We start from the raw sequence: 25638 nt of genomic DNA on the forward strand, positions 1-25638 counted from the left end.
ACGTTGATGTTCTTGTGATATAGTTTTTATATATATATATTGTTTTTGTTTTGTTGAGAATAGAATTAATTAAAACTAGTGGTGTAACAGACCGTTATCAAACCCTGATCCGTACTGACCCCCCTCACAGTCTACCGTTAACTGTCACAGTGTAAATAAAGTTTTAACGTTAACATCACAGTGTTAAATAAAGTTTAACGTTAACCATCAGAGTGTAAATAAAGTTTTAACGTTAACCATCACAGTGTAAATGAAGTTTAACGTTAACCATCAGAGTGTAAATAAAGTTTAATGTTAACCATCAGAGTGTAAATAAAGTTTAATGTTAACCATCAGAGTGTAAATAAAGTTTAACGTTAACCATCAGAGTGTAAATGAAGTTTAACGTTAACCATCAGAGTGTAAATAAAGTTTAACGTTAACCATCAGAGTGTAAATAAAGTTTTAACGTTAACCGTCAGAGTGTAAATAAAGTTTTAACGTTAACCATCACAGTGTAAATGAAGTTTAACGTTAACCATCAGAGTGTAAATAAAGTTTTAACGTTAACCATCAGAGTGTAAATAAAGTTTAATGTTAACCATCAGAGTGTAAATAAAGTTTAACGTTAACCATCAGAGTGTAAATAAAGTTTAATGTTAACCATCAGAGTGTAAATAAAGTTTAACGTTAACCATCAGAGTGTAAATGAAGTTTAACGTTAACCGTCAGAGTGTAAATAAAGTTTAATGTTAACCATCAGAGTGTAAATAAAGTTTAATGTTAACCATCAGAGTGTAAATAAAGTTTAACGTTAACCATCAGAGTGTAAATGAAGTTTAACGTTAACCGTCAGAGTGTAAATAAAGTTTAATGTTAACCATCAGAGTGTAAATAAAGTTTTAACGTTAACCATCAGAGTGTAAATAAAGTTTTAACGTTAACCGTCAGAGTGTAAATAAAGTTTTAACGTTAACCATCAGAGTGTAAATAAAGTTTAACGTTAACTGTCAGAGTGTAAATAAAGTTTTAACGTTAACCGTCAGAGTGTAAATAAAGTTTAACGTTAACCGTCAGAGTGTAAATAAAGTTTTAACGTTAACCATCAGAGTGTAAATAAAGTTTTAACATTAACCATCAGAGTGTAAATAAAGTTTTAACGTTAACCATCAGAGTGTAAATGAAGTTTAACGTTAACCATCAGAGTGTAAATAAAGTTTAACGTTAACCATCAGAGTGTAAATGAAGTTTAACGTTAACCGTCAGAGTGTAAATAAAGTTTAACGTTAACCATCAGAGTGTAAATAAAGTTTTAACGTTAACCGTCAGAGTGTAAATAAAGTTTTAACGTTAACCATCACAGTGTAAATGAAGTTTAACGTTAACCATCAGAGTGTAAATAAAGTTTTAACGTTAACCATCAGAGTGTAAATAAAGTTTAATGTTAACCATCAGAGTGTAAATAAAGTTTAACGTTAACCATCAGAGTGTAAATAAAGTTTAATGTTAACCATCAGAGTGTAAATAAAGTTTAACGTTAACCATCAGAGTGTAAATGAAGTTTAACGTTAACCGTCAGAGTGTAAATAAAGTTTAATGTTAACCATCAGAGTGTAAATAAAGTTTTAACGTTAACCATCAGAGTGTAAATAAAGTTTTAACGTTAACCGTCAGAGTGTAAATAAAGTTTTAACGTTAACCATCAGAGTGTAAATAAAGTTTAATGTTAACCATCAGAGTGTAAATAAAGTTTAACGTTAACCATCAGAGTGTAAATGAAGTTTAACGTTAACCGTCAGAGTGTAAATAAAGTTTAATGTTAACCATCAGAGTGTAAATAAAGTTTTAACGTTAACCGTCAGAGTGTAAATAAAGTTTTAACGTTAACCATCAGAGTGTAAATAAAGTTTAACGTTAACTGTCAGAGTGTAAATAAAGTTTTAACGTTAACCGTCAGAGTGTAAATAAAGTTTAACGTTAACCGTCAGAGTGTAAATAAAGTTTTAACGTTAACCATCAGAGTGTAAATAAAGTTTTAACATTAACCATCAGAGTGTAAATAAAGTTTTAACGTTAACCATCAGAGTGTAAATGAAGTTTAACGTTAACCATCAGAGTGTAAATAAAGTTTAACGTTAACCATCAGAGTGTAAATGAAGTTTAACGTTAACCGTCAGAGTGTAAATAAAGTTTAACGTTAACCATCAGAGTGTAAATAAAGTTTTAACGTTAACCGTCAGAGTGTAAATAAAGTTTTAACGTTAACCATCACAGTGTAAATGAAGTTTAACGTTAACCATCAGAGTGTAAATAAAGTTTTAACGTTAACCATCAGAGTGTAAATAAAGTTTAATGTTAACCATCAGAGTGTAAATAAAGTTTAACGTTAACCATCAGAGTGTAAATAAAGTTTAATGTTAACCATCAGAGTGTAAATAAAGTTTAACGTTAACCATCAGAGTGTAAATGAAGTTTAACGTTAACCGTCAGAGTGTAAATAAAGTTTAATGTTAACCATCAGAGTGTAAATAAAGTTTTAACGTTAACCATCAGAGTGTAAATAAAGTTTTAACGTTAACCGTCAGAGTGTAAATAAAGTTTTAACGTTAACCATCAGAGTGTAAATAAAGTTTAACGTTAACTGTCAGAGTGTAAATAAAGTTTTAACGTTAACCGTCAGAGTGTAAATAAAGTTTAACGTTAACCGTCAGAGTGTAAATAAAGTTTTAACGTTAACCATCAGAGTGTAAATAAAGTTTTAACATTAACCATCAGAGTGTAAATAAAGTTTTAACGTTAACCATCAGAGTGTAAATGAAGTTTAACGTTAACCATCAGAGTGTAAATAAAGTTTTAACGTTAACCGTCAGAGTGTAAATAAAGTTTTAACGTTAACCATCAGAGTGTAAATAAAGTTTTAACGTTAACCATCAGAGTGTAAATGAAGTTTAACGTTAACCATCAGAGTGTAAATAAAGTTTTAACGTTAACCGTCAGAGTGTAAATAAAGTTTTAACGTTAACCATCAGAGTGTAAATAAAGTTTTAACGTTAACCATCAGAGTGTAAATGAAGTTTAACGTTAACCATCAGAGTGTAAATAAAGTTTTAATGTTAACCATCAGAGTGTAAATGAAGTTTAACGTTAACCATCAGAGTGTAAATGAAGTTTAACGTTAACCATCAGAGTGTAAATGAATTTTAACGTTAACCATCAGAGTGTAAATAAAGTTTTAACGTTAACATCACAGTGTAAATAAAGTTTAACATTAACCATCAGAGTGTAGATAAAGTTTTAACGTTAACCATCAGAGTGTGAATAAAGTTTTAATGTTATCGTGATGTGTTCACATGTAATCTGTAAAATGTAGTTTTGGTGACTTGAATAAATCCAGTAGTTTGAAGGAGACGTTTTCACATGAATATGAAATAGATATTCGAGATGAATTATGATGTTTAACTTCATAACACGAGTCATAAAGACGTGATCTGGGATCAGGTTTATGTTGCGGATCCGATCCGTTGCACCACTAGTAAGATTTAATAATTAGTTTTTAACTTGTCAGATGAACTCATCTTGTCCCATCTTTACTTCATAGCATCATACTCTGTTTCCTCTGCAGACATAAAAACATAAAACCTTTTGTTTTGGAATAGAAACTCTTGCTTCCTGTTCTCTAAACTCTACTGAGTGTCATCACGTCTCCATAAATGCACATTAATTGCACTTATGAAGCAGGAACGAGGAGCGTGTGTCTGTTTTCATATATATCTGTGTCCTGTTTTCCATGAAGAGAAACAATCATCACACATACTCAGATCTTTATGGAGGTTTGACTCCGCCCTCATCATCCTCTGATTGCACGTTTGGGTTAACGACGCCCTCAGTCGTTCCCTGCAGGTGATAATGGATCTCATTAGAAATATATGAGGACTAAAACACCTGCTCTGCTTTGCAGCAGAGAGAGAAAACAAAAAATACTGTATACAAGTGTTTGACATTAAATTCTCTAGTATAAAAAAGTAAAGACATATCTATAGAGCTGATAGTTTCTTTCTACAAGACGTCTTTTTATCTTCAGGTTAAATAGATCAAACAGAAAGAACAGAGACTGTTGGGAGGCGTTCACGACATCGACGGTGATTAAAGCTGCATTCTCTCTAGTGTCCACCAGGGGGCGACTCCTCTGGTTGTATAGAAGTCTAGTCTAAAATGACTCTACTTCTCTCTTGATTTATTCCCTCAGTAAACATTGTAAACATGAGTTTATGGTCTCAATCTCTAGTTTACAGTTTTCTTCAATACAGCATGATGTTCATTTAGTACATTATGCTCCATTTAGAGTCAAACAGACCATAAAGAGGGGATGATTTAGGGGCGGGGCTACACACTGATTGACAGGTCTACCAGAGACGTATAAGGCGTCTCTGCGTCACTCCTCCTCAGTCCATATATGGTCACTTCCTGTTCACTGGTTGCAAAAAAAACCAAGATGGCGACGGAGAAATCCCAGAACTAAAGGCTTTTAACCGTCCGTCCAAAAACCAACGAGCGACGAACCACAATATGAAAAGTCTCTGAGACGTCTCATGTAAATGGATTCCCTCCTCTCATTAATCAAAATCATGATGAAGTTCTGATGAATGTAACGAGTGTTGTTAGACCGTAAAGTAACGAGACGTTTAGGAATCACTTGTGAGATTTGTAGAATATGAATCTGCTTGTGAGGACGATCACAGAACTTCATCCGTCCAATAGTTGTTGAAGTACTTCTTCTGAAACCAAAGAGGTGGTTCGTCCTCGTCTCTTGAGCCTCGTCTCTACAGCCTCGTCTCTTGAGCCTCGTCTCTACAGCCTCGTCTCTAGAGCCTCGTCTCTACAGCCTCGTCTCTTGAGCCTCGTCTCTACAGCCTCGTCTCTAGAGCCTCGTCTCGTGGACGGAGAGTTAAACCTAAAACACCATAAAAACACTATTTTGTTTGATTCACTTTTATTTACGCGGAAGCAAAACGCTTCGGTCAAGAACCCATGACGTGAACGTTTCCAACAGTCTCTGCTCCTTGAAGAAGTGAAGCTCCTCACCAGACAGTACTGATGCCAAATCATAACAACAGAACAACATAAAGCCACTCAGCTGTGTGTCAAATATGAACCAGATAAAAATCCCCCCCCCTCCATTATTGAACAATACAGCATTTACAAAGAGAATGTAGACTTCTGATTTAAAAAAACAAACAATGTATATTATATATTTAATACAAATGAAAAAAGGGATTGTGATCATTTTCGTCCGATGCTGAAGATTTATATATATATATATATAGAAATACATATATATATATATATATATGTATATTTATCTATAGGGTTGGTACAGAGGTGCATAACAGTAGAATGTCCCAACACTAGAATGTCCCTACAGCGGTGCATCATGGGTAGTCGTTTACACATCGGTGAGTTGTGGAGAGACATCGTTTTAATTTCGGCACTTAGAAAACAATCACAATGAATTTCACGTCATTGTTTCATATTGAACAAAATTTACAAAGCCATTCAAACAGTCATAACTTTTTCATCAATGTATATATGTATATATATATATACATATATATGTATATATATATATATGTATATATATATATATATACATATATATATATATATATACATATATATATATTTGATATATATATGTGTATATATATATAAATATATGTGTATATACACATATATATATACAAATATATATATATATATTTACATTTGTATATGTATATCTATACAAATATTTATATAAATATTTATATATATATATATATATATACATATATGTGTATATATATAAATATATATGTATATATACATTGATAGATATATATATATATTTGTATATGTATATCTATACACATATTTATATAAATATTTATATTTATATATATGTAATTTTTTATCTTGTTTTGTTTGTTTTTTATAACTCAACTTCAAAAATTGAGAATATTCAAAATACACTTTAACTCACTTCGTTCTCTTGGTATTTACAGATATGTACAAGAGAAAAATTACACCCCTCCATCCCGCCTTTTTATTTTTGTGTGTTTTTTTGTAACATCGGCTTTTTCAGAACAGGAAGTGAGATACAAAATCTTTTTTTAATTTTTTTTCTTACTTTTTACATATATGTTTGTTTTTCTTCTTCTATAATAATTCCTCTCACCCCCCCCTCTATATGGATGTACTGTGGGTGGCCTCAATGGCTTCGGGTATGGGTCCTGCGGAGACTGCCTGGTAGGACATTGGCATGGGGGTCTTGCCAGGGCTCTGCCGGAAGAGCCCCCCGTTGGGGGCCCTGTGTTTGCACTGCATGGTGCCGCTGAGGCTGGTGCTGCTGAGCGGGTGGTGCAGGGTGGTGCCAGGGTCCTGGGACAGAGCCAGCGTCCTGCCGAGGGTCCCCCCACGGTGAGGGTGGGGAAGAGGAGGAGGCGCCCCCCCCCCCTCCCCGGGGAGGAAGGTGGTCACAGCGAGGAGGCCCCCCCCCCCCTGGCGGTACTCCGGGCCCTGCATCAGAGACGCCTGGCTGGGCTGCATGCTGCCGATGTCCAGCGCAGAGATCTCGATAGAGGGGCCGGGGATCTGCTTGTGGACCAAGTCCTCGTCCAAAAGACTGTTCATACGACGATGCACCTGTTCCAGGTTCACCTCCTTGTCCTATAAGAGGAGGAGTGGGGGGGAAGGACAGAGGAGAGACAGGGAGGGAGGGAGGAGAGGACACAGAGGCTGAGATTGGCGATGGGCCGGTTTCTCAGACTGATTTCAGGTCTGCTGGTGCTCCTCATGCATTCTCATGGTTTCAGGACGTGGACCCCTATCAGACGGACTCTGGTTTATTTTTGGGGGGGGGGGGGAACTGAGGCCACAGAAACCAAATCTGTATGTGCACCTTGAAATCAAACTTGGCTAGTGAATATTAAAGGTTTGATGTCTGGAGAGAAACAATCCTGGAGCCAAGCGGAGCGACGGCGGTTTGTTGTAAAGACGTTCAGAGTGTTTGGAGAACATCTGGAGGTCTTCACCTCCTGTGGTGCATTGAGAGGCTTCAGAGTGGATCTGGATCCTGTATTCCTCAGGGGGATTATTCCAAACCTTAACCCTCTGAACCCCAAAGCTGTTTTGGGGCGTTTTTGTTGTGCTTGATTTTCAAAATAAAAGTCCTGCTCCTCTATAGAAACAGAACCGTGACGACTAGAAGTAGAGAACTAGAACATGTCTTTAGTGAAGAATAACTGTTACAATTAAATAAAGCATAGAAAAAAGAAAAAGTTGAATTTCTTTGATCATTTATTTTACAAAAATTGCCAAACTCTGGAATCTATTTGTTCAACATCTGTGATATTTTGGGAGATGTTGTTGCTCTGCAGATTCATTTCATGTTCGTCGTTGTGCGTTTATGATCTCCGGATCAGAGAATCGTTAACAGAACAATTTAATCAAAGAACATTTGCTGACTTAACAGACACTTTGAAGCATCCGCTTTACAACAAAACGTAGTGTCCCTGAACGCGTCTTGGCTCCAGCATTGGATTCACTTCACAACTCAAGAGGTACGATGATATTAGTCACGGTAACTCATCACAGTGACACAAGTGATATTCAGAACAATGCACATGACACATTTACACCGTATATTAATACACACACATATTTATTCACTTATGTCGCAGTGTTCATTTAGATTCATTATTTAATTTTTTTAAATCATAATCTTTAGGATTTTTCAACCTTTCAAACATTTTATTTTGATAAAATTGTCATTTATGTTTCCATATTATGTAATTAAGAATAAGAGTCATCATTTATTACCGGTAATAGAAACCAAAACACTTCCTGCTGCTGCTTTAAATTAAAAGAGTTCAACCGACAAACAACAGGGGGGCTTTTATTGTGAAGCAGCAACAGGAAGTACGTTGTTTCCAGAGGTTAGCTCGGATTTCTACATCTGTTAAAAAAATAAGAGCTTTTTGTCGTTGGTCAGCAGATCTTTGAGACGGAGTCACGGTTTGATTGGCTGCAGTATGATCAGAGATAGAAGCTGTTCTTCTTCTCTTCTTTCAAACTGAGTAGCTGTTGAAGGCCTCCACTGATCAATACCTGGGTCATTATTATTATTCACCACCAGTAACCGCAGGACGGACGTCTCAAGAATTCATTTAGTGGAACAGTTAAAGCCTCTCTCTTCTTCTACGTCTCTCACTGTGAGATGAGTTTGTGATAGACGTCTCTAAAGTTGGACATGTACTGTCACTTTAAGACATTCCCTCAGCGTTCAGCTAAACCAAACGTTCTCCAGGTTCTTTATCAGGTTCTAGAAACTATTGTCCACTGGCTGAAGCTTTTAACCGTGAGCTGTGGGTCACACAGCTGCAGAACTTTGTAGAACCTGGTTTTGAATGTCGGTTCACGAGGCCAGTGTGTGTTTGGTGTCACCTCAGCTGACTGGAAGCTCTCCAGACTCAACAGTTGAGCTTGTGAGATGCTGTGAGTCGGGCTTTGCTCATTTTTAAACCTGGAGTCGGGCTTTGTGGGGGCGAGTTAGCCAAACTAAAGATCGAGGTACTTTCGTCAAATAATTTGGTGCTTAAAGTTTCTGCTTCCAGAGAAATATTGCGCCTCAATATCTCGGATGAAACCGGTGTGATGACATCATCAACCGCTCACCATTAACTCTGATTGAGTCTCCGAGTTCCTTTCCTCCAATCTTCCATTTTAATGAGACAAATATTGACGTTTGAAGATAAGAACTCGCTGAGCTTTGACAAACAGTAATTCTATTTTACGCAGGCTATGAATAATATTGAGTCGCTATAGTTTCATAATGAGATGCATGGAAAGGCACCGGGCTTGTTCTCTGGGTTCCGTGTGATTCCATCACAGTGTAAACACGTAGACGTGAGGTCAGCCCTGATGAGATGTGTTCACAGTTAAAAGATGAAACAAAGGAGAAACAGAAGAACCAGGAGGGTTTCTAATGACGCGGTTAAAGGCGGAGCAGCCATCAATTAACTCGTTCATTATCGTGTCGTCTGCAAAGAGGAGAATAAACCAAATTCAAAATCAATTGCAATTAAGAGACAAGCGTTCTGTTTTCAGATCAAGAACTAAACTAATTTGGCAGTTTGTTTCTTTTTTAGTGTGTTGAGATAAAATGTTTCTGGTTCTGGAAATAATTTCCTGTTCAATTTTCTGATAAGGAAATAGATTGTTTTTATCGGTGGGACTTTTAATGAGAGTTTAACAACACAAAATGTCTAAATCTAAACTTTGTGTTACATCACCTGTAACTTTTGTTGAGCTCCTACTTTAAAAAACTGTTTTAAGTGACTAAATATTATATATATATATATTATATATATATATATATGTTATCCTTAATGTGAATCATGTCATTTTGTTTGTAGGTGTAGGAGTTAAGAAACGTATTTCTACTTAATTACAAAGCCCTGCATGTTAAATATTACTGGAATATTTCTGAAGCACAAATCCAAGATTTATTTCCAGAACTCAGAGTCGGGAGAAAATAATCCGAACAAAAGGACCGTGGCGATGGCACAGAGAGATTGTTGATTCTGTAGTTTTTATTTTTGATAGTTGTATAGGAGGTCTATTCTGACCTGTATCAATAGCTTCTGCTTCATCCCAGCCTCTCTCTCTGTCTGTCCAAATGTCCCTCCTCCCCTCCGATGAAGCAGTTGTAATGTCATTATATGTCAATGGACCAGAAACCCTTGCCAGTCTGTAATCCTTAGTAACCTGCACGAGATCATAGACAGTCAAAGTGTGAATTCAAAAAAAAGGGGGGATAGATGGAGAGAAGGAGAGGAGATAGAGAACACGGGTGTCCACATTGACATATAATAAGCAGTAAGACGTGACACAGTGATAGCACCACAGGTTATATGGACGGGATGAAACGTGCACCGTCTGCTCACACTGTAGTTTACGGATCCATTCGGTCACGCCTCACCTCCTGCTGCGAGGTGTGCGTTCGGCACGGGAGGTGAATGTCGTCGTGTGGAGGTAGAGACGCAGATCTGAGGTCCGTTTGTGTTTCAAGTGAAGCCTCGACGAGCAAATGTTGAGCCTCAGTTCCAGATATATATATATATATATATACAACATAACTGTACGGTTACACCGTGACCTACCTGGGTCCACTCTGCTATTTTATCCATTTCATTATTCAACAACGGAGAACGTTTTAAGGAAGGTGAGCAGGACTCTCACTGCAGATTAAGAACAAGAAGCAACGAGTCTACCGCAATTCATTTGAGATAATTAAAGGTAGTTTTCTGCAGCTCTCCGTTTAAGAAATATCATTCAACAACATATAAAACTCAGCATAATAAAGACCGTTGTGATGACAGTTTAATGCCGTTAATTGATATCCTGTTTGCGCTAAACTCGTATCAATTATCAGACGCTTCCTTCAAGCCGTTGTTGTCGGTGTTCATTAATATTGATTAGAGTGCATTAATGTTTAATGAACTGCCTTTTCCTCTTTAAACCAAAAGGTGTAACTATTAGCTCCGCTGGTGTAGTGGCTTTCCTTTCATTAGAGAAAGGGAGCGATGTGCTAATTGACTTCTGTGTGGTTTCTATTCAGTAGGCACTTAGTAAGGCTCCAGTATCTATTAGCAACATCAGCAAATGATTTGAAATCACTGTGATAATGTCACTGTTAATGTTAAAACCCAGTGTGAGCTGCACATTAAGCTTCTCCTGAATGATGAATCGCTTTTTTTTTTCTTTTTTTTTTTGTCTCCTGACGTCTCACCCAGATTTCACGCCGACATGGAAAAAAACATCCAAAAAGTGTTGAGAAAAGTGCGTCTGTGTTCGACGCCGTTATCGTCGTCCTGCTAATTATAATCTGCGCTCAGAACCCTCGGGTGCAGGAAACTATCGAAGCCTCTCTGTAGAAAATGAGTTTATAACAATAATTCAATACCGAGCACTTGAATGGCTACGAAGCCGGCACTGTGGGAATTAATCATTAAAGTCTGCAGGTGTGCTCTGCTGTTTTAGCAGAGAAGCATGCAGCACATGCTAATAACCACATCCTAAACGGCGAGGCTTTTTTTTTTTTCTGCCTAAGGCCTCTCGAGTGTGTTTGCATCAAGACAGAGAAAAAAAGGTTCCCGAGAGGATCGGGAAGCTGTGGTTTTATGAGCGTATTAGTGAAGGTAATGGTCAGTGTGCTGTGTGCTTCAGAGACAGAGCTCTGCTGTCTGCACGTTTAGGGCGAGGTGGGTGGGGGGGGCGATGGACGGATAAAAGAATAAAATGGAGGAGGGGTAATAATAAGAGACCAAATTTGATTTCAATCAGTGGCCTGGGCTGATGTGGCACACAGCACATCTACCTACTCTGTCCTATCTCGCCACCCTCGGTCCCTCCGGCTCTCTCCGACACTACCTTCCCTAAACCCTCTCTCCTCTACAGCTGGGTGTACTGGAGCTCCACTAAGTCGGGGCTCGCGTCTGCGGCTGGATCCTTAAAGTAGAGTGTGGCAGTGTCTTCCCCCTGCTGGCCCGTCCGCCGGGCCCTGTGCTCGGTCACCTCTTTGGGCTGCTCCTGGCGACAGCGGTTGCTGTTCCACCAAGCCTCCAGCCCGGCCACCAGGCAGGCCAACAGCAGGCCGGCGGCCAGGATGCAGAAGACGCCGGCGAAGCTGTGGAGCTTGAGGGAGCGGCCGTCGGGATGGGCGCTGGCGTGGCTGTTGAGGTCGCAGCGGCCGGTGCGAGGCCACCACTTCTGCTTCATGACGTCCAGGTCGCCTTTCTCCTGCAGCTCCAAGATCCTGAGGGAGAAGAAGAAGAAGAGGAAGAAGAAGAAGAAGACGTGAACATTTATTCAACTGCTACATGCGAATATAAGTAGTGAGCATAGTATAAAATGCCATAATAATGCTCCTCTAGTCTCATGTCAATGTGTCCATGAGCAAGACACTTAACCCCAAAATTGCTCCCGTAACAGTGCCTATGGTATGATAGAATCTGAATTGTAAGTGGCTTTGGATAAAAAAGCGTCTGCTAAATGACTGTAATGTCATAGTATAACATGTTGAAAAGAAGTGACTATTTTCGACATTCTATGCTGACTTTTTTTTACAAACTATACTGTGAATTTTTTGACGTTATACTGTGGCTTTTTTCAACATGCTATGCTGTATGTCAAAAAAAGTCACAATATAACGTTGAAAAAATTCACAGTGTAGTTTGTCGAAAAAAGTCATTAAAAAAGTCACAGTATAGGATGTCGGGGTGACCTTGGCTGCGCCGCCTTTCAATCAGAGGGTCAGTGGTTCGATCCCGGGCTCCGCTAATCTCATGTCAATGTGTCCTTGAGCAAGAGACTTAACCCCAAAATGTGTCCCGTAGCTGTGCCTACAGTAGATAGATCCTGAATTGTAAGTCGCTTTGAATAAAAGTGTCTGATAAATGACTGTAATGTCGAAAACAGTCATAGTATAGCCTGTCGAAAAACGGTCAGTTTCTTTAATGTGTTTTATTTCACAGACGCTGAATGCAGCTCAGCTCTTCAGAACGACAGCTTGAATACACAGTCGGATAGGAAGAATCATGGGACACTAGTTGTAGTGTTTTTTACTTAATAATCTATAATTGAGGAAATATGTATTTAACTGGCACCTACTTTCTACTTATCGTACCCGGAAGTTAGCATCGTTTCACTGACCAGAGAAATGTCAGAGAACTAAACGTTAAACTCAGCGTCAGAAACAAATTCACTTCCAGACGAACAGGAAGTGGAAAGAATACTAAACACTTTAAGGTCTCATTCTGTGCACTATTTGCTGCATTGCATTGTGGGATGAGTTCAGCCTGGTTTTGAATCGGCACTCACGTCTCTGATTTGTTCACCGGTTAGGGAGACATTTGACCAATCAGAGCTTTGTAGGCGGGATTAAGAAACGGGACGCCATCTTGCTACATAGCTAGCTCGCTATATGAAGAATGTATTATTATTATGTATTATAATGGCGTGAGACGTCAATTCAAACCAGATTGCCTTTTTAGTGTAGAGGGTATGATTTGAATGTATTATCATCCAAGATGATGCCAGTGTTTTGGTACATTTTGGAAAAAGAGAAAAAAAGGCGTTTTACAAAATCCTAAATAAAGAGGTAAAAATCAAACACCAAAGTATATTCTACATTTTGTACTACCTTGTCATTTGCAAGTGTTGATGGTAAAAATAAATGGTATTCAATCCAAGAATCCAACACGTTTCTCTGTTTGACTGAACGTTTGTCACGTCGACCGAAGGATTACGTCAATGTCAGAGTTGTCGATTCTACGCTGGTCACCGTTTCTTCCGTCGCTGTGGTTCTGAAACATTGACAGACGTCGGTGGCGATTCAGAGGTCTGGAAAGGTCCGTCAGCGACGCGTTGAGTTTCATCCAGCAGCCCGACTGACGGGGTTAACTCAGGAAACTCTGTCACGACCACGAAAGTACAATCTGCTGTAAAGAATCAGAGCCCAATCTGCTTCATTTAATCTGCTCGACTCAGCACGAACATGCTGAAGGTCAGTACCCCCCCCCCCCCCCCCCCCCCCCGAAACACCCCGAGGACAAAATAGCTTTACGGCACAAATGAGCAGCAGCAGCAACAAAGTCTGCAAAGGTTATTAATGGCAGGATTATGGAATGGAAACCCAGGATAGAGTTAATACAGCAGTTCGGGGACGAGGTATTAGAATGACGGTTTGTAAATGTGGAGATAATGGTTTCCTCCGTGAACAATAGCTCTGCCCTCAGTTTAACACTCGGACATATTATTCTTGGTCGTCCCTGAGCGATTCGGGCAGTTGCACGCCTGCTGAACCGGGCCGGTTAAGAAACATTAATAAACTGGCGGTTTTGTCTCCATTCAGTGTGAAAATTAATCCCTAAATAAACACAGGATTGCTTAATTATAGAGGAAGGTGCAGAGGGAGGAGAAGGGAGAGGGGAGGCCGTGATTGAGAGACGGTCCCACGAGCAAACAATGAACCCCCGACCATCAGACGCCAGAGAGGACACGAGGAGGACACGAGGAGGACACGAGGAGGACACGGGGAGGACGAAGACGACTGAACGGACAGGTCGAGGTTCTGTTCACGTCACACGACGTTTACATTAAAGTTCAACTGATAAAACTGTCCTCATGACCAAAACCTGACTTCTTCTCCCACAAAGACCGGCTTCACATCTAGTGTCCATCGAGATGTGATTTCACCAGATTCAGCTGTTGTGTAAGAGATTGAGACCATAAACTCATGTTTACAATGTTTACTGAGGGAATAAATCAAGAGAGAAGTAGAGTCATTTTAGACTAGACTTCTATACAACCAGAGGAGTCGCCCCCTGGTGGACACTAGAGAGAATGCAGCTTTAACACACTTTTCAGGACTAGAGGTTGTCTCCTGTATAAGACGTTATTAAAAGGACACCACTGTCCACCGTGTGGACGTTAACAGCTGACAGGAAGTCATTGTTTCACGTCTAATCCGGCGTGTGGAAGCAGAACTGTGCTGACCCAGCAGCCCCCCCCCCCCCCAGGTGATCTGACGCGGACTCTGGTCCGTTACAAAGAGGACCGTCTCAAAGCTTTAAAGAGCAGCTCCGAGAAACAGGATTTTCCTCTTCTGAACATGACCCGAGAGGATGAGAGGGGATCACACAGAGAGAGAGAGGGAGGAGGGGGATGAGGATGGAAGGGAGGAGGAGGTGTAAATGACATTCTATTTGGTGTGAGGTTGCTCTATAGGGGCCCCCAGGCGTCCCCCTCCCACGCAGCCCCAGAGAGCCCGGTTCCCCCTCGGCCCGGCTGATCCGCTGCTCTGCTAACATCAGCTAGCGGCCGCTCACTGCTCCGTGTTAACGCCTCCGTTAACGCTGCTGCTGCTCAAATCTCACAATCAAGACATTTTAACAGGAAGTGACACGGCGGGTTTCTGCGTTGGCGCGACATCAAACGGTCCCCCCCCCCCCCCCCCCCCCCGCCGGGCCTGCTGCTGGATAATCGCCCGCCCTCCTCGCGACTTCACACGGCCGGTTCAGAGGCTGATTCACGGCGAATCACAGAGCTGCTCTGAGGACTCTCACTTCCTGCTGAGCCGGGCGCCACAGGAGAGAGAGAGAGGAGTTCTCCTTTCATTGGAAACTCAGCAAACCGCAAATTAAATTCTTTAATAGGAAGCTGGATAACGTGGTTTCCTGTGACGGCAGAGAGCCAACACGACTGAGCAGAACGTCTGAGTGTTGAGGTCAAATAGTTGGCTCACATTTGGACTCAACTTCTAAAGTCTGTCCAGCTTTAAAGGACAGGTTCAGAGTTTTAAGAAGGCGTTTACCAACACATGCTCGATGTTCTGGTTGATCTTCTTTAACGTGAGTAGACACACGATGACGAGTAGGACAGTGTCAACGTGAATAATCACACTTTAACTTCTCCACGTTCAGCAGGTCGGCTGGTGTCTCTCTCTGACTTCCTGTCTGCTTTCTGGGATCCGATCGATGAGAGACGGATGAGAACGTCTTGTGATTCTCGAGGAGCTTATGCGTTACCTCGCGACGTAATCGTGCGGAGTAAATCATCTTTACCGCGCTTCTTTTATAAAACTCGCACTGGGATCAATTTGTGTTTTTCCGAGGCGAGGTTTTCACTCCCCCCAAAAAAAAGTCAGCAGACTGAAGCTACGTAATTAAAATAAAAAATAAAAGATTCAAGCCTTTGAGCTGAAGTGATCAGTCGCACCGTGAATGATCCGCTCTGCTCCGAGCTCCTTTCATGTCAGCTTAATTTGACTTTTAGCGAGGAGCGTTTTTATTGACTCCCCCGTCAGGTCTGAAATAAGTCAGCGTGACGCTCCTCATCCCACCGAGCGAACCCTCGGTGACGTGAAGCCGGCTGGAACGGCCTCAGACGGACTCCCAACTCACATCGCGGGCCGTTAATGAAGACTTAACGCCGACGAAGAGGATCAAACTCCCGACGAACGAGCCCAAAGCGTCGCCGTTAACGCAGTTTCACTGCACAGTAACCAGGAGAGAGACGCTGCAGGTTTAACACAAAGTCACAACATAAAACACACGCTGTCTATTAAAACCTGTTTCATTAAAAACAACTTTTTGCATTTCTTCAATCATAAAATGAGCGTTTAGTTATTAGACTTCATGAACAGACAGAAACGTGTCCTGATCTATGAATAGAGGCCTTTGATTTGATCATCTACTGCAACGTTCTCTTCTCTAACTCGAGAACACATCGAGGCGACGAGATGATGTCATTTCCTTCTGTTGTTTTGGTTCAGTGGATTAACACACACACACACACACACACACACACACACACACACACACACACACACACACACACGTACTTCTGAGAGAAGAGGTCTCTGTAGGGGCTGCCGTGCTGCATGGCGATGCCGTAGCCTTTGCTGCTCATGCCGTTCCCCGACACGGTGATGGTGCAGTCGTAGTCCGTCAGGGCGGCGTACTCCAGCACCGCCATGTCCCACAGGAAGGCGTACGGACTCTTCTTCACCTGAGGGAGGAGGAGGAGAAGGAGCAGGAGGAGGAGGAGAAGAAGAAGGAGGAGGAGGAGGAGGAGGAGAAGAAGAAGAAGAAGAAGAAGAAGAAGAAGAAGACATCAGTGTTTGTTGTGTAACATGAGGCCAGGACTCGCTGAGGGAAGAGGACGATAAATAAAGATCAGATGATATATTCAGACTCACTGACTGTCTACATATATATGCATGTACATATATATATATATGTATATGCATATATATATATACATATATATGTATATATATATATATATACATATTTATGCATATATACATATACAGTTGTGGTCAAAAGTTTACATACACTTGTAAAGAACATAATGTCATGGCTCTCTTGAGTTTCCAGTTATTTCTACAACTCTGATTTTTCTCTGATAGAGTGATTGGAACAGATACTTCTTTGTCACAAAAAACATTCATGAAGTTTGGTTCTTTCATGACTTTATTATGGGTTAACAGAAAAAGTGATCAAATCTGCTGGGTCAAAAATATACATACAGCAGTGCTAATATTTGGTTACATGTCCCTTGGCCATTTTCACTTCAATTAGGCGCTTTTGGTAGCCATCCACAAGCTTCTGGCAAGCTTCTTGTTGAATCTTTGACCACTCCTCTTGACAGAATTGGTGCAGTTCAGTTAAATTTGATGGCTTTCTGACATGGACTTGTTTCTTCAGCATTGTCCACATGTTCTCAATGGGATTTAAGTCAGGACTTTGGGAAGGCCATTCTAAAACCCTAATTCTAGCCTGATTTAGCCATTCCATTACCACTTTTGATGTGTGTTTGGGGTCATTGTCCTGTTGGAACACCCAACTGCGCCCAAGACCCAACCTTCGGGCTGATGATTTTAGGTTATCTTGAAGAATTTGAAGGTAATCCTCCTTCTTCATTATCCCATTTACTCTCTGTAAAGCACCAGTTCCATTGGCAGCAAAACAGCCCCACAGCATAATACTACCACCACCGTGCTTGACGGTAGGCATGGTGTTCTTGGGGTTAAAGACCTCACCTTTTCTCCTCCAAACATATTGCTGGACATTGTGGCCAAACAGCTCGATTTTTGTTTCGTCTGACCACAGAACTTTCCTCCAGAAGGTCTTATCTTTGTCCACGTGATCAGCAGCAAACTTCAGTGGAGCCTTAAGGTGCCGCTTTTGGAGCAAGGGCTTCCTTCTTGCACGGCAGCCTCTCAGTCCACGGAGATGCAAAACACGCTTGACTGTGGACACTGACACCTGTGTTCCAGCAGCTTCTAATTCTTGGCAGATCTGCTTTTTGGTGGTTCTCGGTTGACTCTTCACCCTCCTGACCAATTTTCTCTCAGCAGCAGGTGATAGCTTGCGTTTTCTTCCTGATCGTGGCAGTGACAAAACAGTGCCATGCACTTTATACTTACAAACAATTGTTTGCACTGTTGCTCTTGGGACCCACAGCTGCTTTGAAATGGCTCCAAGTGACTTTCCTGACTTGTTCAAGTCAATGATTTGCTTTTTCAGATCCATGCTGAGCTCCTTTGACTTTCCCATTGTAGCGTTTGTGGGCGTTTGTATCCAATGAGCCCTATTTAAATGGCCTCAGAGAAGTCACCAGTTGTAGTCACTCATAATCACTCACAATAAGTTAAGAGGCCATGCTATGAAGCTCATTTCATTGACACAACTTTCTAAGTCACCAAAATTGCTAATTCATGTTGCTGTATGTATATTTTTGACCCAGCAGATTTTGTCACTTTTTCTGTTAACCCATAATAAAGTCATGAAAGAACCAAACTTCATGAATGTTTTTTGTGACAAAGAAGTATCTGTTCCAATCACTCTATCAGAGAAAAATCAGAGTTGTAGAAATAACTGGAAACTCAAGAGAGCCATGACATTATGTTCTTTACAAGTGTATGTAAACTTTTGACCACAACTGTAGATATATATAGATATAGATATAGATATATATATAGATATAGATATATATATATATATATGCATATACATATATATATATATGTATGTATATATATATATATACATACATATATATGCATATACATATATATATTTATATGTATATGCATATATATGTGTGTAGCATCACCTCTCCAGGTCTTTGCTCTAGTTTCTATGGAAACACTGGACTACAGTGTGGCAGCCAATCAGAAGAAGCTCTGCTGATGTTCTGATGATCAATAACCTTCAGAATCATTTTTAAAGAACGAAACAAAGATTCTTAAATCCACCGAATGTTCTTTTCTCTGTTGAAGCTGAATCTACATTATATTACTGTATACTACTTTAAACTACATTATATTACTGTATACTACTTTAAACTATATTATATTACTGTATACTACTTTAAAATACATTATATTACTGTATACTACTTTAAAATACATGATATTACTGCATACTACTTTAAACTACATTATGTTACTGTATACTACTTTAAACTACATTATACTACTGTATACTACTTTAAAATACATTATATTACTGTATACTACTTTAAAATACATTATATTACTGCATACTACTTTAAACTACATTATATTACTGTATACTACTTTAAAATACATTATATTACTGCATACTACTTTAAACTACATTATATTACTGTATACTACTTTAAAATACATTATATTACTGTATACTACTTTAAAATACATTATACTACTGTATACTACTTTAAAATACATTATATTACTGTATACTACTTTAAAATACATTATACTACTGTATACTACTTTAAACTACATTATATTACTGTATACTACTTTAAACTACATTATATTACTGTATACTACTTTAAAATACATTATACGACTGTATACTACTTTAAAATACATTATATTACTGTATACTACTTTAAACTACATTATATTACTGTATACTACTTTAAACTACATTATACTACTTTAATGTAGTATAATGTAGTATACTACATTGTAGTACATCACATTAGGGGATCATGGTAGTAGCTTAATGACTTCCTGCATAATGACTTCCTGCTCTAGATTACGTCTACATAGAAGCTTCAAAATAAAAGCACCGCTCCAGATGTTCTCTACACCACCCGTCACTTCAGTTCCCGTCATTGTTACTTCTCGATGAACATGTACACACGCTGTATCTGTCCTCTGTGTTTCATCTTATCAAAGGAGGTGCGTCCTCCCCTCTGTGAGGAGGAGGAGGAGGTGGTGGTGGTGACAATAACGCTCGTATAAAAGCATCAGCAGGGGGGAAAGTAAGTGGATGAGGGTGTTTTTTTTTACTGTGTCAGCACTTTGCACATCAACCTGCTCGCTGTCTCTGGTAATTGTTTCTGTGCGCACACACACACACACACACACACACACACACACCCTCCTTGTATAGAAACAGGGAGACTTGATCCCTTCCTGCTGCTCCAGCTCTAATTAGCTCGTAGCTTTCTGCTCTTTGTGTTTTCACCTCTCGTGTAAGAAGAGAGAGCGTTTCTTATTCTAGCTCCAGGTAGCGTAGATGCTAAGCTACGTGACGACGCGACAAGACTTTTATGAATGAAAGGAGACCAAAGATCTAGAGTCAGTAGGGCTCGACAAACAGAAACCTGCACATTCAGCTGGTTCTTAAAGAACACGACGGCAAGCAAGGAGGGTCAAACCTGATGCTGGGCTTTGGTCTGTTGTTATTAATGATAGGAACGATGACAAATAAAGTGTGAAATAAAGTGCATCTATATATCTATATATAAATATATATATATATATATATATATGTGTGAGTGTGTAACAGTTTAGGGTTAGAAGAGAGAAGACGTCACAGAGAGTTCACTCTGCAGACGGCTGAATGAATGAATGAATGATGGATGAATGAATGATGGACGCCTCAGAGACGATTCCGCTCCGACGCTAATTTGTCATCAGCTCTTTGGGAGATCTACGAGCATAATAATATACAGCAGAGAAACACACACACACACACACACACACACACACACACACACACACACACACACACACACCATCACTAATCGGCATATTGTGACACCGCTGTTGCAATTAAGTAATGGGTAAACAGAGGAGTGTCTTTGTGTGTTTGCCCGCTGTGAATAAAACAAGAGTGTGTGTGTGTGTGTGTGTGTGTGTGTGTGTACTTAGAACTGTAACACACACACACACACACACACACACACACACACACACACACACACACACACACACACACACACACACACACACACACACACACTAAATCAGCCTGTGAATCATCATGAGTCAGTGAAAACACACTTCACACGTCACACTTTGTGACTGACAGACCGGCTCATTAACTCACAATTCAAACAAGATTCAGAGTCTCAAACAAGAAGATTACAAATGGAAATATAATTCAAATATACGTGTGTGTGTGTGTGTGTGTGTGTGTGTGTGTGTGTGTGTGTGTGTGTGTGTGTGACGAGGACAGTCGTTGTTTATTCTTCATGACGTCCATGTTTGTTTGTTGATCAATGTCCGAGTTTGATATTTCTGATTTTATGAGGAGCTTTTCAGGCACATTTGAACTGACGCTATATAACTAAAGTAACACTACCTCTCTCTCTCACACACACACACACACACACACACACACACACTCACCTTGCGTATGCCCTCAGACGGGCTGGACACGGAGAAGTCCATGCCGTTGCTCTTGCTGACGGTCCTCCACAGCTCTGCGTAGGTGCTGTCCTGCTCCAGAGGGTTGGTGCCTTTGTTCCTGAAGTAGTCGTAGACCGCCGAGTCCCTCACGGTGCCGTAGTCCACGTCCATCTGCCGCGCCAAGTCCTGGAAAGACCTGGAGGACAAACGAAGACCACGAGTGAGTCGTCTTTGTATCTGGACATCTCGGTCACGAGTTTGATAAACTGAGCTGCTGATTGTTTGACTAAATCCGCTCCAGATTAGCCGGACCGGGACCAGGTTTGGGCTCCAGTTCAGCTAATCTGAAGCTCCAGAAAACCGTTCTGGATCGTCATCGTTGGATGTGCCGGAGGTTCCCTGAACGCAACACGCTTGTGACTGCACCGACCAAACTGTGTGAGGTTTAAGCATTTAAAGACAAAACCACAAAGCTTCACATTCACTCACTGAGCTGCTCAGTTCTCTCTAGTCTTGTGTTTGAAGGATGTAACGCGTCGACCGTAAAGAACATATACGTCAACACACTGATCTCTGAGCGCTGCTTTTTGAACAACAAAAGCTTTTTTTAAAGCTGAAGAGAGTTTTTAATCAACGACACCCACAAGACCAAATAATGATTTTCTCCAGCTGCCTGGAGATGTTTGAACAACACAGAGATGTTTCTTCTTATTTTAATAAGAAAAGAACAACTGCAGCGTTTCATCAAAACAAACAGCGGCAACAATATGGATTTATCTAATGAACTAAAGCAGAGGTGAAAAGAAAACCAGATTTATTAGAAGAAAATGATAATTTAATTTTAAAACCCGATCATGTACGGTATGAATAGTGCTCTTTATTAACACATCAATGGTTGTTTATGGACGTGTCTTTGATGGTTTATGTTTTCTTGAATGTATATAAAAACCTGATTTTGGAGAAATTAAACAATGTCTGTAAAACTTTATGGATTATAGCGGCGTGACGTGAACAACAGCGTCTCATTGTGTCTAAAAATAAAAACACACAATAAGAACATTTCATTTAGATTATTATTAGACAATAAACTGTAAACATTGGAATCAAAAACTAAATATTTTAGTATATATATATATATATATATATATATATATTGTAAGAGATTTTTAAGGCTTAAATGTATTCCGGAAAACTTCCAATCTGACAGAATTAATCGGGGAATCAAACCCAGGACTACTGTCTGAAGGAGAACCTTGGACAGTCAGAATAAACCGCTGATGAGCTCTGACTGAACATGTGGTTCTACTAACAAGCTGTTTATTATGATGACAGGTGACGCACGACGCATTAGTGCAGCAGCTGTTTCTCAGAACCTGCTGTCTGGACTCACTGATGGGGACGCGTCAGGGATTTAGAGGGAGGTCCGGGTCCACCCGGAGGTTCAGGTTCACAGAAGACCTCGTCGTGCAGCTCACACTGACACACAAAGAACATCCTGTTCATCAGTGGGGGGCGGGAGGAACGGGTCACATGATGTTTAATATGCTGGAATTGGATTTCTTCTCGATGTTCGTATTAATTTCATGTTAATCACGCACGTTTGTTACCGGATGAACACAGACGCGCCGCTGTCAGGACGCCGTCGACTGAAACGTTAATAACGGCGGAGTTTTAATTGGATAATTGCAGCGCTGCTAGAGGTTAGAGAGGAAGCCTAATTGGATTTTATGTATGGGATGTAATCCAGTCGGTGCGTCTTCCCTCGGGGGAGGGGCGACCGCACGACTCGACACCTTCATCCAATAAACATCATTACCAGTCGAGTGATTTATCTGGGATTGATTCATACAGGAACCCTCTGCCGACGCACGTTAATATTCTTCTTCATCGTTTCTTTATTTCTGCCGTTTGTTTCTCTGTGAAGGAATAAAGGATTATTGCATTGATCCCTTTGAAACAAACTCTTCTAAAGAACCTCAGAACATTGTCCTGTAAACCGAGGTTCTCTTCTTTTAACTCAACTACAGTTCTTCAACATTAACAGGTTGTGTTTTTACAGCACTACACAAATACAATGTATTCTTTAAAATACATATCTGTTAAAATGGCAGCTTCTCTTCTGGAATAAAGACTGAAGACAACTAAACACCCTATATCTGGTGTCTGTTTCTGTTTCCTGTCTCTGCAGGCGGTGAACGAGGTATTTCATATTGGAGTATTCATCCAGAGCGGGGAGGGTAACAGGGCTTTTACAAACAATATATACATTAATATCCTGCGTCCCATGAAGCCTTTCATAACGTGTCAATCGTCCTGGTTCTCAGCTGGATGTCGGGATTCAATGAAACCTTCCATTAGTGCGGCGAGGACGTTCACAGTGTTGCAGTAATGACAGGCTTCACACGGGGAGGAGGAACCTCATCCGGCGGAGATGGTTTTCCAGTCAGGAGGAAGACGATTCCCCGCCGGCTGAGGAGGCTTTAAAGAAGTCTCCATCAAATCTCCACTCCAGCATTCATCCAACGTCTACCAAAGCAACGTCTCAGCGCTCGGCATTTACCCGCCGACGACAATTGCCCTTCACGGAGTCGCCGCGGATGTGCTGATGAAAATGTCAGCTTGGATTTGATTGTCAGAGAATAAAAAAAAGAGATCGAGCAGGAAGGAGGTGAACGTACTGTTTTTTACATTTAGATGGAAAATGAGAGGTAACATTATGTATTCATACGCACCACGACGATGTACCTGAGTGTGTCTTTACTTCAGAAGACGCGTTTAAAGACATGACAGCGTTTAACACCAGAGAGAGGAAGAGTCCTGACTTTTAACAAAAAGAGGACAAAACACTCAAAACAGACACTTTAAAGTGAACTGGTTTTATGACGACGACGGAAACCCACGAGGAGAAACACGACGTCTGCTGAGCAGAGACTCACCGCATGAAATACATATACATATATATATATATATATATATATATATATATACTGTACATACATATATATATATATATATACTGTATATACGTATATATATATATGAAAGGTCTTCGGGTTAGGTTAAAGACGTAATAACTTTTTGATCTGCCCGTTCTCCAAACTCCTCACCAACGACCCAAATCTTTCTAAATAGAACTTTTTCTTGTCGTTCCCGGTGTGTTTTGCTTCTGTGTGACATGCTTTTTTTGGGGTCCATTTTGTTTGTTGTTGTCGGTCCAATCCCCCCGGCCGGTGACGACGACTTTAAAGCCACAAAACGGACAATGTTGGAGCTGAACTATGAACCAAAAAACAAAACCATCAGACGCTTGTTTGTGTCAGTCTGGACTGAAAATAGAGACGTTGGGTCCTTTGAACATGAAATCTAAGCAGAGCTTCAGGTAATCCAGCTGGCCCCACACACACACACACACACACACACACACACACACACACACACACACACACACACACACACACACAGGTGATAAAAAACGCGGTTCAGATGAGGACGTCCTGCCACGGTTTAGGGATGAAACAAAAAAAGGAGAAAATGCTCGTTTTGATGTCTGTAACGCCGACCGGGACTGTTGACACCACTTACACCTCAACACCCAGAGGTGTTTGATGAACGCACATCACCGTCACAATGTAATATTTATGAGTAATAAAGAGCTTCAAACGTAAAGAACAGAAGAAGCTACCCATCGGCCAAAGTGGACACCAGCTGGGCTTCTTCTTCTTCTTCTTCTGCTTCTGTGGATGTTTTCAAATGTCTAGTATGGAGCTGGGCTCAGCAGCTATGAGCCTCCAGGGTTCAGACCGAGAGGAACTCGTTCCTCTGACCGCAGACAGAAAGTCAATGGACACAGATACAGATGTTGTTTATCCGTAACGTACGGAGATGTGAGGGAAACAACACTCCCACTGTTCTGTCTGAACACACTTTAACAAAGGATGCTGCTTAGTTGCATTGTGGGATTTGGACTGTGACGCTCCACTACGTAAAGATCTCAACACGAGAACAGAAAAGGTCACTAGTAAACATCACTAATGTCACAACAGCAGGAACGCTGGTCTCCTGGTGAAAGTCGTGTTTTCAACAGTTGAGATTAAAGTAAAAAGGTGAGAAACTAAATGTTTCAAACATCGATGTGAGTTGATGGTGTTGTGCTCGTTAGGATGAAACTCCAACACGGAGCTTAATAAAACATCTGAGGTCGATACGTTGATCTGTTCAGTGTGGAGACTCATCAACATTAATCTGATCTCTGATCGGTTTAATAAGGACATGATGAGAGAGAGAGAGAGAGAGAGAGAGAGAGAGAGACAGAGAGAGAGAGAGAGAGAGACAGAGAGAGAGAGAGAGAGAGAGAGAGAGAGAGAGACAGAGAGAGAGAGAGAGAGAGAGAGAGAGAGAGACAGAGAGAGAGAGAGAGA

General features: G+C 40.4%; 1 protein-coding gene across 2 annotated transcripts in view; it reads right to left on the reverse strand.

The window, feature by feature from the left end:
- Window positions 1–5935: 5935 nt before the first annotated feature.
- LOC137886713 (glutamate receptor ionotropic, delta-1-like) overlaps window positions 5936–25638 on the reverse strand; it is a 404646-nt gene continuing 384943 nt past the window's right edge. Inside the window, exons 14-18 of one of the 2 annotated variants that reach the window (XM_068729290.1) lie at window positions 21221–21416; window positions 16421–16587; window positions 11593–11833; window positions 9645–9783; window positions 5936–6684 (exon numbers count right to left, since the gene is read on the reverse strand). In XM_068729290.1, the coding sequence (XP_068585391.1) occupies window positions 6227–6684; window positions 9645–9783; window positions 11593–11833; window positions 16421–16587; window positions 21221–21416 (1201 nt within the window). In that variant the 3' untranslated portion in view covers window positions 5936–6226. The remainder of the gene's footprint in view (window positions 6685–9644; window positions 9784–11592; window positions 11834–16420; window positions 16588–21220; window positions 21417–25638) is intronic. The other variant, XM_068729291.1, reaches the window with a different exon arrangement.

Source organism: Cebidichthys violaceus, unplaced genomic scaffold (genome assembly GCF_023349555.1).
Source record: "Cebidichthys violaceus isolate CVI_PGR_0920_01 unplaced genomic scaffold, fCebVio1.0.p SCAF_45, whole genome shotgun sequence".
Taxonomy (NCBI): Eukaryota; Metazoa; Chordata; class Actinopteri; order Perciformes; family Stichaeidae; genus Cebidichthys; species Cebidichthys violaceus.